The 12,183-nt window shown below is 37.8% G+C and overlaps 1 protein-coding gene across 1 annotated transcript; it reads right to left on the reverse strand.

Moving 5' to 3' along the window:
• Positions 1-424: 424 nt before the first annotated feature.
• On the reverse strand, positions 425-10,792 carry tmem185 (transmembrane protein 185). Its single transcript, XM_023293673.3, has 7 exons — positions 10,578-10,792; positions 8,060-8,236; positions 6,895-7,102; positions 5,510-5,593; positions 4,986-5,162; positions 3,872-3,995; positions 425-2,659 (listed from the first exon to the last, which is right to left on the reverse strand). The coding sequence occupies exons 1-7, from the start codon at positions 10,613-10,615 to the stop codon at positions 2,409-2,411; spliced, it is 1,059 nt and encodes a 352-aa protein (XP_023149441.2). The 5' UTR covers positions 10,616-10,792; the 3' UTR covers positions 425-2,408.
• Positions 10,793-12,183: the final 1,391 nt, after the last annotated feature.

A 12,183-nucleotide genomic window follows, 5' to 3' on the forward strand; every position in this document is an offset into this window, starting at 1 on the left:
ACATTTCCAGTTATTTTGGACAATCTTCAGTCATGTTGGACAAGTTTCAAATCATTTGGGACACATTTTAGTCATTTAGGACATATTTTAAATTATTTTGGATATTCTTTAGACATGATTGTGATCCTACTACAAATCCACCACTGAGGACTTATCAGGACTTATCCATCAGAAATGATCCAAGGAACAACTGATTAAATTATGGGGGTGTTTCTGAGTCCCATCAATTCCTGCCGCCTGCTACATATTTAGGTCACGTGATTTGATTTCAGAGTTCTGTTTCCATGGAGGACTTTATATCGCAGTGAAAAATGAGCCACAGTGAGGAAAAATGAGACTTCAGAAGGTTACAGTAGTATTAACTATCTTCACACTGCTCTCTAACAAACCCAACGTTCCCTTTAAAAGTCCAGGATTCATAGGATTATTGGCACAAAGTGTCTGGGTTTAATATGATTATTCCATCTTAAAATGATTTAATCTCGTTGTGTCTGTTCTAACATTTTAACTCTCTGGTCCCAAACTTTACAAGTTATCTTATTTACAAAAAAAGGAATAACAATAATAAAAAAAACAACCTAAAGGTCAGAAAGGGCTCCTCTTGGAACAAAGTGCCATCTCCATTGTCGTCTGTTGAAAGAAAAGGCTGATTTTTTTCAGGTATCTCCTCAATCCCCACTCCTGAATCAGCATTCTGAGCAAAAATGTGCTTCAACTTCCAAGTTCAACCCAATGAGGCTTCTGTTGGTCAAATTAAGCATCTATTTTCAGATTTTTTAAATCTCTGTAGCACCAAAAATGCAAAAATTTTCTATAACCCTGTCAAGCAAATCTGTTGCAGACTTTTAAATTTTGCAAAATTTGGAAGGCATCCGTTTCTGAAGCCTCACATCAGCGTTGGCTTTACTCTGAAATGCATTTTTACCTTTAGGAAGACATGTGGATGCTGGAGGGAATCAGTCTGATGACACGGAGAGATTAGAGAAAAAACACAAACCTGAAAAATATCACTTTTCCTTCAACCACACCCCTCGTTTTTCCATCTCCATGAAAAAAATCAACTAAATCTGATCAAACTTCCCACCCAGACCTCCTCAGAATCACTTCTACAGGAACTTTATTTCATGAAGCAAAGTTTTACCTTCATACAATGAATATTTTTAGTGTTCCAGGTCCTTGCAGTCCATAGAGGTGGGTCCAGATGAAGTTCTCATCACTGCATCAGTCCAGCAGACAGAACCATGACATTTAGGAGGAAAAACACACCTGAGTTCTGGTAAAAACTGACACCAGATCAGTTTAAATCCACTCCAGGTGTCACAGTCTGAACACTAGATCTTGGCATTTTGAGGTCCTTTTTTGCATCATTCTTAAACTCATTTTTGAGTAATTTTGGACAAATTTTAACTATTTTTCTATAGTTTTGAGTAATTTTGTCAATGTTGGAGTCTTTTTCAACAAGTTTAAAGTCATTTTAGACAAACTTCAAACAGTTCTGGATCATTTTTGAGTCAGTTTGGGCGATTTTTAACTATTCTTCATCAATTTTTGAGTTATTTTGGAAAATTTTGGAAGTAATCCTGGTTAATTTTGGAGTCATTTTGGCAATTTTACATCCATGTTGCCAAAAATTACTCTGTCCAAAACAGAGTAAAAAACTGTCCAAAAATAGTTAAAATTTGTCAAAAATGGGTCAAAATTGTTCAAAATGACTGAAAATTGTCAAATTGTGATACATATTGTTATCGTGATATAAAATAATCCATATTGTGATATATGATTTTTTCCATATCGCCCAGCACTACTCAGAACTTCATCAGTCCAGCAGATAGACACAGAGTTCCGGTAAAAACTGACACCAGATCAGTTTACATTCACTCCAGGTGCCACAACCTACACACTAAATCTGTGTCCATCTCCTGTCTTTTACAAATTATGAGGGCTAAAGAAAAGATATTTAAAAAGTCCATTAAAATGTGATAATTTTGGACCCACCTCTACGTACTTCAAGGACCTGGAACTCTGGAAATATTCATAGTATGAAGGTAAAACTGTGCTTCATTAAATAAAGTTAGTGTCGATATAAACAGTGAGGAGGTCTTTTCAGATTTATTTCATTTTCTATGGAATGAAACGAGGGGAACAGTGATCCCAAAATGAAACAAAGTCTCCACTGGTCCCCATCACAGACCAAGTGTCTTTTTCCATTCAGACACTCTGATCCAGAGGTTCTTGAGTCCACAGATCCAGCATCGGGTCCATGTTAAGGGTCTGGGGTTCAGTTTCCTCCAGAACAGAACCAGTGTGAGGAGTCTGGACCCGTCACCGTTCGTTCTGACATAGAGTTCAGGTGAGTGGGCTGAATCGCTCGGGGCAGGTAGATCTACTGTGGAGTCTCCGCTGGTCGTCTAGTCGGGCATTTCGATGCAGAGTTTCGGCGGTGGGACGAAGTACTTCCCGGGACTCTGTGTGATCACCACGCCGGTCTTCTTGTGGAACATCGGGGCGATCTTGGGCGGCGGCTCCGGGTCGGGCAGGTCGTCGGCCGCCTCGGGGTCCTCGCTGCGCTGGAGGTCGTAGGACACGTTGCCGTACTCCCGCAGGAAGGGGAGGAGCTCCAACAGGAAGTGGCAGAAGTCCTTCCTGATGCCAAACCACCCTGTCAGATTGGGACAGAAGTTGCAGGAGGTTCAGTCAGTGGAGGGAACGTTAGTTTTAGCTCTCGTCAACATAAAGGACAACCTTCACGGGAGCTATAAAAAATAGCTTTAGCTCTGTTTTAGCTAGATCGTCCTTTATGTTGACAAGCTAAAACTATTTTTGTCGCTCTCATCAACCTAAAGGTCGACCTTGACAAGAGCTAAAAACATTTGTTTTAGCTCGTCATTGTAAAGAACCACCTTAACGAGAACTAAAAAAATTTGGTTTTCGCTGTTTTAGCTCGTCAACGTAAAGTACAACATTGACGAGAGCTAAAAAAAATTTGTTTTAGCTCGTCAACATAAAGGGACAACCTTGACAAGAACTAAAAAAAACAAAAACAAAATAGCTTTAGCTGTGTTTTAGCTCATCAAAGTAAAGGATGACGTTGACGAGACCTAAAAAATAGCTATAGCTCTGTTTTAGCTAGGTTGTCTTTTACGTGGACGACCTAAAACAGAGCTAAACTATTTTTTTATTTTAACACTCGTCAAAGTGGTTATTTACATTGACGAGAGCTAAAAAAACCCCAAAAAAAACAGTTTTAGCACTGTTTTAGCTCGTCAACATAAAGGATGACCTTTATGACAGCTAAAAAATACTTTCAGCTCTCGTCAACATAATGGTAAAGTTTGATGAGAGCTAAGACAAAAGTTTCAGCTCTGGTTTAGCTCGTCAATGTAAAGGATGACCTTGACGAGAGTTAAAAAAATTATTCTTAGCTCTGTTTCTGCTTGCCAATGTAAAGCACAACATTGATGAGAACTGAAAAAATAGTTTTAGCTGTCAACGTAAGGGAGGAGCTTGACAAGAGCTAAAAAAAACAGTGTCAGCTCTATTTTAGCTCATCAACGTTAAGGACGACCTTGACAAGAGCTAAAACCCATCACTGGATCATCCGGTCAACAGAACCTGTAATCTGGAAGAATTCTTCTGGGTTCTCTCCTCGACCGTCTATGATTGTAATCTGAGCATCTGAAGACGTCGGTTTCCCAAAGTCCCACTAAAATCAGCATTATTACTGTTTTCAGACATATTTATGTAAGATAATCAGGGGATTAATCCATATCAGAACTGACTCTGTAAGACCTGATAAATACGTACAGTTTTTAGACAAACTACGTTGTAAAACTATGGTACAGCGAGCAGCAGAGTCCGTTTGAATACTCACAGTGGTTTCCTCCCTTCTGGCCGAAGGTGGTGGCCATGAGAGTGAGCAGAGAGAGCCAGAGAGGGACGAACACACAGACGTAACTCAGACTGTTGTGGCCGTCCAGTTTATGAACCAGGAGGATCTGAGGAGACACCAGAAGGTCAGGAGACGATGAAGATCATTCTGATCCCAGAGATGAAACTGGATTATTACAGGTAGATTTTCTGTGGCGCTAGTAACAGGTTTCCACAAATACAAACGTCAGTAAATTAGCAGGATGGATGCTGAAGGTTTACAGTCTTCAGAAATAAACTGAACACCTCAGATTTAGTTTCTCTACATTCTGTCTAACAACAAGATCTCTGGTTTTTATGATTTCTAGAACATCCTGTGTGTTATTTAGACTCATTTTTGATCAGGAGAGCACATATTTTAGACTAGTTTTACGGCCACATCAAGCTAAGTAGTATGATGTGAGATAGATAGATAGATAGATAGATAGATAGATAGATAGATAGATAGATAGCCAAATTAACATTAACGTTAGTATAACTATAAAAAAAATTGCTATACAATCTATAAACAAAACACTTGTAATTTTAAATCTATCGAACTACTAAATGCATTAAGAGTCAGTATACAGTATTTAAGGCACAGGGATTTACAGAGATTTAAGTGTCCTAAAGTGATTTGACAAGTAGTACGAAGAACCATTGTGGTAAACTACAGATGGTACAACAGACAAATTGTTTGATCGTCTCATAACAATTTTACTGCCGTAGTAACTCCAACCAACTGAAATAAAAAATCTGAGTGGAGAATCTGTAAAATCCAAATAAACTCTATTTGGTGAGGAAGTCAGATTTAAAATACAGGAGGTCCTCATCTTACGTTAGAGTTCCGTTCCTACAGATCGATGTAAGTCAATTTTCTCCGTAAGTTGGAACTCCGGCGAAAATGCAAACAAAGCCGTTACGTGCATCACGATATCGATCAGCGCAATTTCCGGACTAGTTCTACATAACGATGAAACGCTGCAGGTCGATGACATCGTAAACCGAGGACTTCCTGTAAAGGTTTAGAAAATGTCTGTGTTTGATGGTAAAGCTGCAGTTGTGTGACTCGGACTCACCTCGAAGGTGAGAAGCGGCACAACGATGGTCATCCAGCTGATCGCCATGGTGATGTGAGTCCGGCGCTGCTCAGCGATGATGTCGATGGAGCGCAGGAAGAGGACCGACCAGATGATGTAGTAAAGAACCACAAGGCACAGGAAGGACATGAGGATCCACAGAGGAACGCAGACCACCTGCAGGACACACCTTCAGTTAGAACAGCTGAGATACAGACACAGCAGCAATAAAGCGGCTCATGCAAAGCATGAAGGACTTTGCAGTAAAGAGAAATTAATCTCAGTATTGGGATTAATGTCAAACACTGCTTTATTTATCATCTGAATTTACCTGAGTCATTTCTATGTGGGTTATTTCAGCGAAAATCATTTTTTGTCATAATATCTGGATACTTAAAATGTTTTCTGTGAAATTTTCATTTGGGAATAAAACCCTCTAAAAATGATCTAAAATACAGGGTATGTATGGGAATGCAGTGAGAAACACAAGGAGGTTAACAGTGTGTGATGTTGTTGTTCCTCACCAGCCAGGGCCAGTTGATGATCTGGTCCAGCCTCAGAGCGATGAAGATAAACTGCAGAATATTGACGGAACACAGAACCTCGAGCTGCAGACGAATGATCAGAACAAAAGTTCAGAATTTTAACTGTCAAGTCCTAAATTTAAACACACAGAAACCCTGCTTTGTCCATATTACAAAAATGTGAAACAAAATGACAAAAAATGAGACAAGCGACATGAAGCTAAACAAAAAAGAGACAAAAAATTACACAAAAAAGTTACAAAGCAATTTAAAAAAAACTTGACAACACAATCGAGACAAAACAAAAACACAAATCGACAAAAACACTACATAAAACAACGAATAAAGCAAAACACAAAATGACAAAAATAAGACAAAAGACACAAGCAAGACAAAAAAAAACAAAAATGAGAAAGAAAACGACAAAAAAATGGACAAACGACAAAAATGAGACAAAAAATGACAAAAGCAAGAAGCATGATGACTAAAAAATAGACAAAAAACACAACTGAGACAAAAAAACACAAATCGACAAAAACGCTACACAAAATGAATAAAACAAAACACAAAATGACTAACATCAGAAAAAATAACACAAGCGAGACAAAAAGGAACGACAAAATGACAAAAAAGGAAACACAAAATGACAAAAACGTGAGACAAATGACAAAAGACAACAAAAACAAGACTAAATATTACAAAAATGAGACACAAAATGACAAATGTGAGAAAGAAAATGACAAAAAAATGACAAGCGGCACAAAAGAATGCAAAAAGTTACAAAGCAACAAAAAAATTAGAAAAACACAAGGGACACAAAAAACAACGAATAACACAAAACACAACATGACAATAATGAGACAAAAAACACAAGCGAGACAAAAAGGAAACATAAAATGACAAAAAAGAGAAACAAAATGACAAAAAAATGAGACCAGTGACACAAAACAAAAAAAAAAACAGACAAAAAATTTGACAAAAAAGTCACAAACCTAGAAATAAAATTACATACACAAGCGAGACAAAAAGGAAACACAAAACAACAAAAAGGAAACACAAAACGACAAAAATTTGAGACAAATAACAAAAACAAGACAAAATACTCCAAAAATGAGACACAAAATGACAAAAGAACAATCCAGTATTTTACTTTATGATCCAAACAACTTGTCATGGTCTAGAAATGATTTTAAATTTATAGTTTTATTAATTTACAATCTGCAGTTAATGTCTTCTCTGTAATTTTTACACTTTGAGGGCCGAACTAGACCCTCTGGAGGGCCACTTTTGGCCCGCAGGCCGCAGGCTGGACAGCCCTATTATATCAGGTAAAGAATGAGCTGCTTCTAGAACGATTCATTTTCCCCCAAATTTCCGACTCGTACCTCGAGGGAGCGGTCGTGTCTGAAGCCCCAGACACATGCTGCGACTGACACGGGCGACACAAAGAAGAGCGGCATGAAGACGAGCAGCCAGAAGTAGTTTCCTCGGGCCACTCGGTCGCACACCAACACCTCGAACATCAGCAGCAGGACGTGGAGGCCCACAGCGATCAGCATGGCTTTAAACTCCACACAGGTCTCCCCTTCAGCCCTGATAGCACACAGAGACACCAGAGGTTACCACAGGTCAGCTCATCTCATTCAGCACTCAGTAATATTCAGTATTCAGTATAGAGCTGTCCATCCATTTCCCCCCTACACACACAACAGACCCACTACGTGCAATAAAGAACTCAGTGTTACACTGGACTGTACTTTACACTCACCCTACTGCTCATGTGCACTAACTCTGTTTACACATTTATAAGATTAAAAAAAGTACGTTTTATTTGTGTATAGTGTGCCATTTTCTATTTTTTTATCTGTAGCTGGGAGTCACCAATCATAATTTCGCTGTGTGGAAACACAATGACAAAGATTCTTGATATTCTATATGCACATATTAGACTGACCAACAGCTGAGACAGCTTTAAGCTTTCTGTCTCACAAATCTGAATATCTGTTCATTTTTTTTTTTTTTTTGGGGGGGGGATACTTTGTCACAGCCTTACAGTTTAGTAACCTGTCTGTGAAATTACCAAGACAAAAAAGTTTTCAATGTTTTCTTATGTGTTTTCTGGAGGCACCATGAGCAGGACTCCACATCAGGGACCGGAGGATGTTGTCGGAAAGCAGTTTTTCTCAAATCTTTTCCGTCAGGCCCCCTTTGGAGGACAAAAAAACTTCCACACGCCTTCCCATATGTGTGACACCCCTGGTGAAAATAATCGGAGTAGGTGAGCCGAGGTGGTGACGTCATCGAGTACGCTGGTGTTTCTTGTGTTCTCAGGAGTCCGTACTTGGTATTGAGAAACGGCCAGCACAGTTTGAGTATCGTGCACCGCGAAAAAAAGGCAGACGTTAAGACAACAGTTCAGCTAATTAGTTCCGCGTAGACGGACCTTTTCTCCCTACGCTTTGAGAAACACTGTCATAAAGTAAGTGGAGCCTGTCTGAACTCCAACTGCTCTGCTTAGACGTAACATTCACCACATGTGAGCGGGTCTACCTGTACTGAGGGTTATGAGCCCAGACTCCGGTGCCCACGGACGCCCCGATGATGACCAGCAGCTTCCACAGCCATATGGGAGTAAACACTGCCCAGTAGCTCCACTGGATGACTCCATCCAGCCTCAAGGACAGCAGCACGGAGAACAGGAGCAGGCACGAGTAGATCAGGAACTTACTGCAACACAGGACGGGAGGAACGTTTACACCAGGTACACCGCTATTAGTACAGTGATCTCACCAAAACAAACAAGCTATCTCACCGTTTTCACAGGTTACACAAATTGGATGGATGCATTTAATATTTTGATGTACTTCTTTTCATACATTTTTTTTGATACTTTTTGTATAAATGCAGCAACAGGACTGCTATTCTACAGCTTCAGCACTGACCTAATAGGACTGCATTTGTTGAGGATGCATTTATTCTGACAGCTACACCCTCTGAAATACTCTAACACCAAATAATCACAACACATTAGAGAGAAGGAAAAATGGAATAGAATCAGTGATCTTTAGTCCAGTTGTAGATGTACTGTAGCCTACAACGAACCCAGCTGCTCCCCTGGGTTAAAGAGTCTTTGGGACACCTGTAGCTGACCTGTCAAACTAATTTTAGTTCAGGTTCCACATTCAGCCCAATATGATCTCAAGTGACCAGTAAAATCACAGCATAATAACCTATAAATAACAACAACTCCAAATTTTACCGTTGTTTTAGTTCAAAGAAGTACATTCTGAAATGTTACCATTTAATGAATTATCCTTTCCCAAAACATCATGAAAACCTGAAATTTCTTAAGAAAAATAAATTCAATTTCAACAACATTCAGCCTCAGTTTATCATTTACACATCATAACCTACAGATCACAGTTTATGTACAAAGGCACAAAACATCTCTCAGGTAGTCTGGGGTATCTTCAACTGAATGATATAGTATTTTACTTTTCAATCAAAATGACAAAAAAAAGACAAAAAAAGACAAAAAAAAACAGACAAAATAATACAAAAATGAGACACAAAATGACAAAAACAATAAACAAAATGAAAAAACAAATGACATGAAACAAAACAAAAAAAGACACAAAAAATTGACCAAAAAGTTACAGAGCGACCAAAAAAATGGACAAAAGACAAAAATAAGACAAAAAATAACAAAAACGAGAAACAAAATGGCCAAAAAATTGACTAACAACACAAGTGAGACAAAAAAACAAAAAACAACAAAAATGATACAGAAAACAATGAATCAAGAAAAACACAAAGTGACAAAAATAAGAGAAAGAACACAAGCAAACAAAAGTCAGACAAAAAAACGACAAAATACGACAAAAACAAGACAAAATATTACAAAAAAGAGACATTCACAAAAGAACAATGAACAATCTAGTATTTTATTTTATGATCAAAACAATTTGTCATGGTCTGGAAATTATTTTACATTTTTGTTTTACAAATTTACAAAACTTTGCAGTTAACGTCTTCTCTGGAATTTTTACACTTTACACTTCGTCCGTATGTTTGACACCCCTGTTTGAACCTGACCATCAAGCATCACAGCTCTCCCTTAAGTCTGATTAACCCGTTTCTCACTTCCTGCCATCATCTTCACAGGCTTTTGTTCACATTCAAACCCTGCAAAAGCTTTGCTTTCTTGTCATTTTGATGTCTCCTATTAAGTGTGACGTGGCCTTGCAGAACATCGTCCTCAAAGCTTCTTTTCAGACGTCAGACTGAGCATCAATTTCACGAGCCACGATATTTAACTGACCTATATGGCCATTTCTTGTACGATTATATCATCTGTACAGTTCATTAAGACAGTTTTCACTCTCTTAAATAATTACCATTGTTAAATTTTAGCTTCTATGTCTACTTCTGTATATCCCTTAAATACATGTAAACAAACACAATTAACTCCAACATAGTCTACAGTGACACCAATGTTAGAATATTGTATTGATATTTTTTTGATTTGTGTACAACTTTTGGCAAACTTTTGTAGTTTCCAGTTTGGCCTACATCAAACTTAAACCCCTCAAAGACCTAAATGTCCCTTTTTATTACTGATTTTAATGACTTTTCTTTGTCCAAGTACGTTTTTTCCTTCTCATATCTTTAAAAGTCTGTAGCCGTTGTTGTTGACGGTCTGTACAGTGGAGTTACCTACAAAAGAACAAATGGCCTCATCCATTATAGCTAAAATATGCGTAAAGAATTGACTAAACAGCTCGAGTTAACGTGAGTTATCATTACAGCTAGCTTTAGCTACCAAATCCCCTGCGTTAGTTCAGTTAGCATGTTAGCCAGGCCTTGTTTAGCCGGACAGCTCCTGTTAGCACTGTCAGCTGTATTTACAGGTGTTTACACGGCGAGGTATAAGACCAGAACAGGTATCTTCAGTTTCACACATTTCAGACACACACGTTTTGTATGTTTTCAGAAAAGTAAGTAGCCAAGCTATGCTAACTAGCCACACGGTTAGCTAAAGTGCTAGCTAAGTCGTAGCTAATGTTACCTGGGGTTGAAGTCCTGAAAGAGTCCTCTTAAATTCATGGTGCAGAGAGGCTGGTCTGCGAGACTACATTAGTTTCCCGTGTTGTCCGCGTCTTTCCTGAACGCTACACATCGTAATGTCGGCGCCAGCGGAGCTTTTTCTCTCGGGTTCATTACGAGCTCGATGCTAACTCGTCTGTTGTTATTTTCTGTACGAGCGTTCCCCCGGAAACCACGTGATCACCCGACAGAAGCCAAAGTCTTCTCGGCAGACGAGGACCCGGATGTACTTTTTCCGTTTATTTTTTTTTTCATACTGATTTTTTAAAATTATTTTTATTCTTAAATCTTACTTTCAAATCTGTTTTAGCTGTTGTTGTTTTTTTTAAAAAACTTTGTTTATATATAACCTCCTAAGGCCTGGCATTTTTTCCCCAAAAAGAGCATATTGACAATAATACTATTAACAATAACAACAACAACAACAATAATAATATAAAAATAATACAAATATAATACACATAATAATCATATATAAGATATTGTCCAATTGTTATATTTATTGGTTTCTCCTTTTGCCAAATCACTGGAACAAATTTAAAATGCAAGCCCAACCAAAGCTCTGGTCTTAAGAGGATAATAATGTCTTTTTTAATCGAGCCAATATATTTAGCTTTAGCTGAAATGTACACAGGAAAAAATGAATGCTGAAAAACAGCATTTAACTGTATATTTATGACTAATTTACTGTTATTTTACAAATGTTCCCCCTGTTGTTAAATAAATTGCACATAATTATTACAAATAATTCTAGTAATATCGCAGAAAAATACTAATTTACATGGTAAGTTTTTTTTAAAGTAACTACTGTATCAAAATGTGTAATTTTTCCAAATGGCAGTTTGTTGTTATACAAGATTTTACTACAAAGTTATACAATTTTTATGGTATTTAAGTCAGCAAAAGTATTTTACAGATATTTACAGTTATTTTGTATGTTATATGTTCCTTGTTTCCCTCCCCCCTCTTCTCCGATCCCTCCCCCTCTATCCCTCTATCTCTATCTCTACCTCTACCTCTACCTCTCTACCTCTTCTGTCCCTCTCAACCCACCCAGCCAGCAGCAGATGGTTCCCCACATTAGAGCCGGGTTCTGCTCAAGGTTTTTTCCCTGTTAAAAGGGTGTTTTCCTGCCACTGTCTCCTTAGGGCTGCTCTGGGGGTTCAGGCATATGGGTTCTGTAAAGTGTCTTGAGACAATTTGACTTGTAGTCTGCACTATATGAATAAAATTGAATTGAACTGAATTGAATTTTCACAGTTTTTACAGATTTTTGAACTTAATACCTTTATTTTTATTTTATTTTTTCCCATACCTTTGCTACAAAATTGTTACCATTTTTACCAAGATTTATAAAGATTTTAACAGAATGTTTTACAGTTTAGAGGGTGATTAAATCCTAACAGATAACTTTGTTCTTATAAAACTAAAATTATATAAAGGGACATTTAACTATGTTAAAATGTGTACCTTTATGGTCACAGATTGTAAAAGAACACAGTGAAATCTGTAAAATAACAGTAAATTGTTGTAGAAATTACAGTTAAGTTATATTTTTTCCAGTGTAG

The sequence above is a fragment of the Amphiprion ocellaris genome, chromosome 23 (assembly GCF_022539595.1).
Source record: "Amphiprion ocellaris isolate individual 3 ecotype Okinawa chromosome 23, ASM2253959v1, whole genome shotgun sequence".
Taxonomy (NCBI): domain Eukaryota; kingdom Metazoa; phylum Chordata; class Actinopteri; family Pomacentridae; genus Amphiprion; species Amphiprion ocellaris.

Coding starts and splice junctions, on each gene's coding strand:
- tmem185 (XM_023293673.3), bottom strand. CDS start 10,615: ATGAATTTAAGAGGACTCTTTCAGGACTTCAACCCCAG. Junction 8,237..10,577: donor TTTCAGGACTTCAACCCCAG/GTAACATTAGCT, acceptor CCTGTGTTGCAG/TAAGTTCCTGATCTACTCGT. Junction 3,996..4,985: donor TGCCGCTTCTCACCTTCGAG/GTGAGTCCGAGT, acceptor GTGTCTCCTCAG/ATCCTCCTGGTTCATAAACT.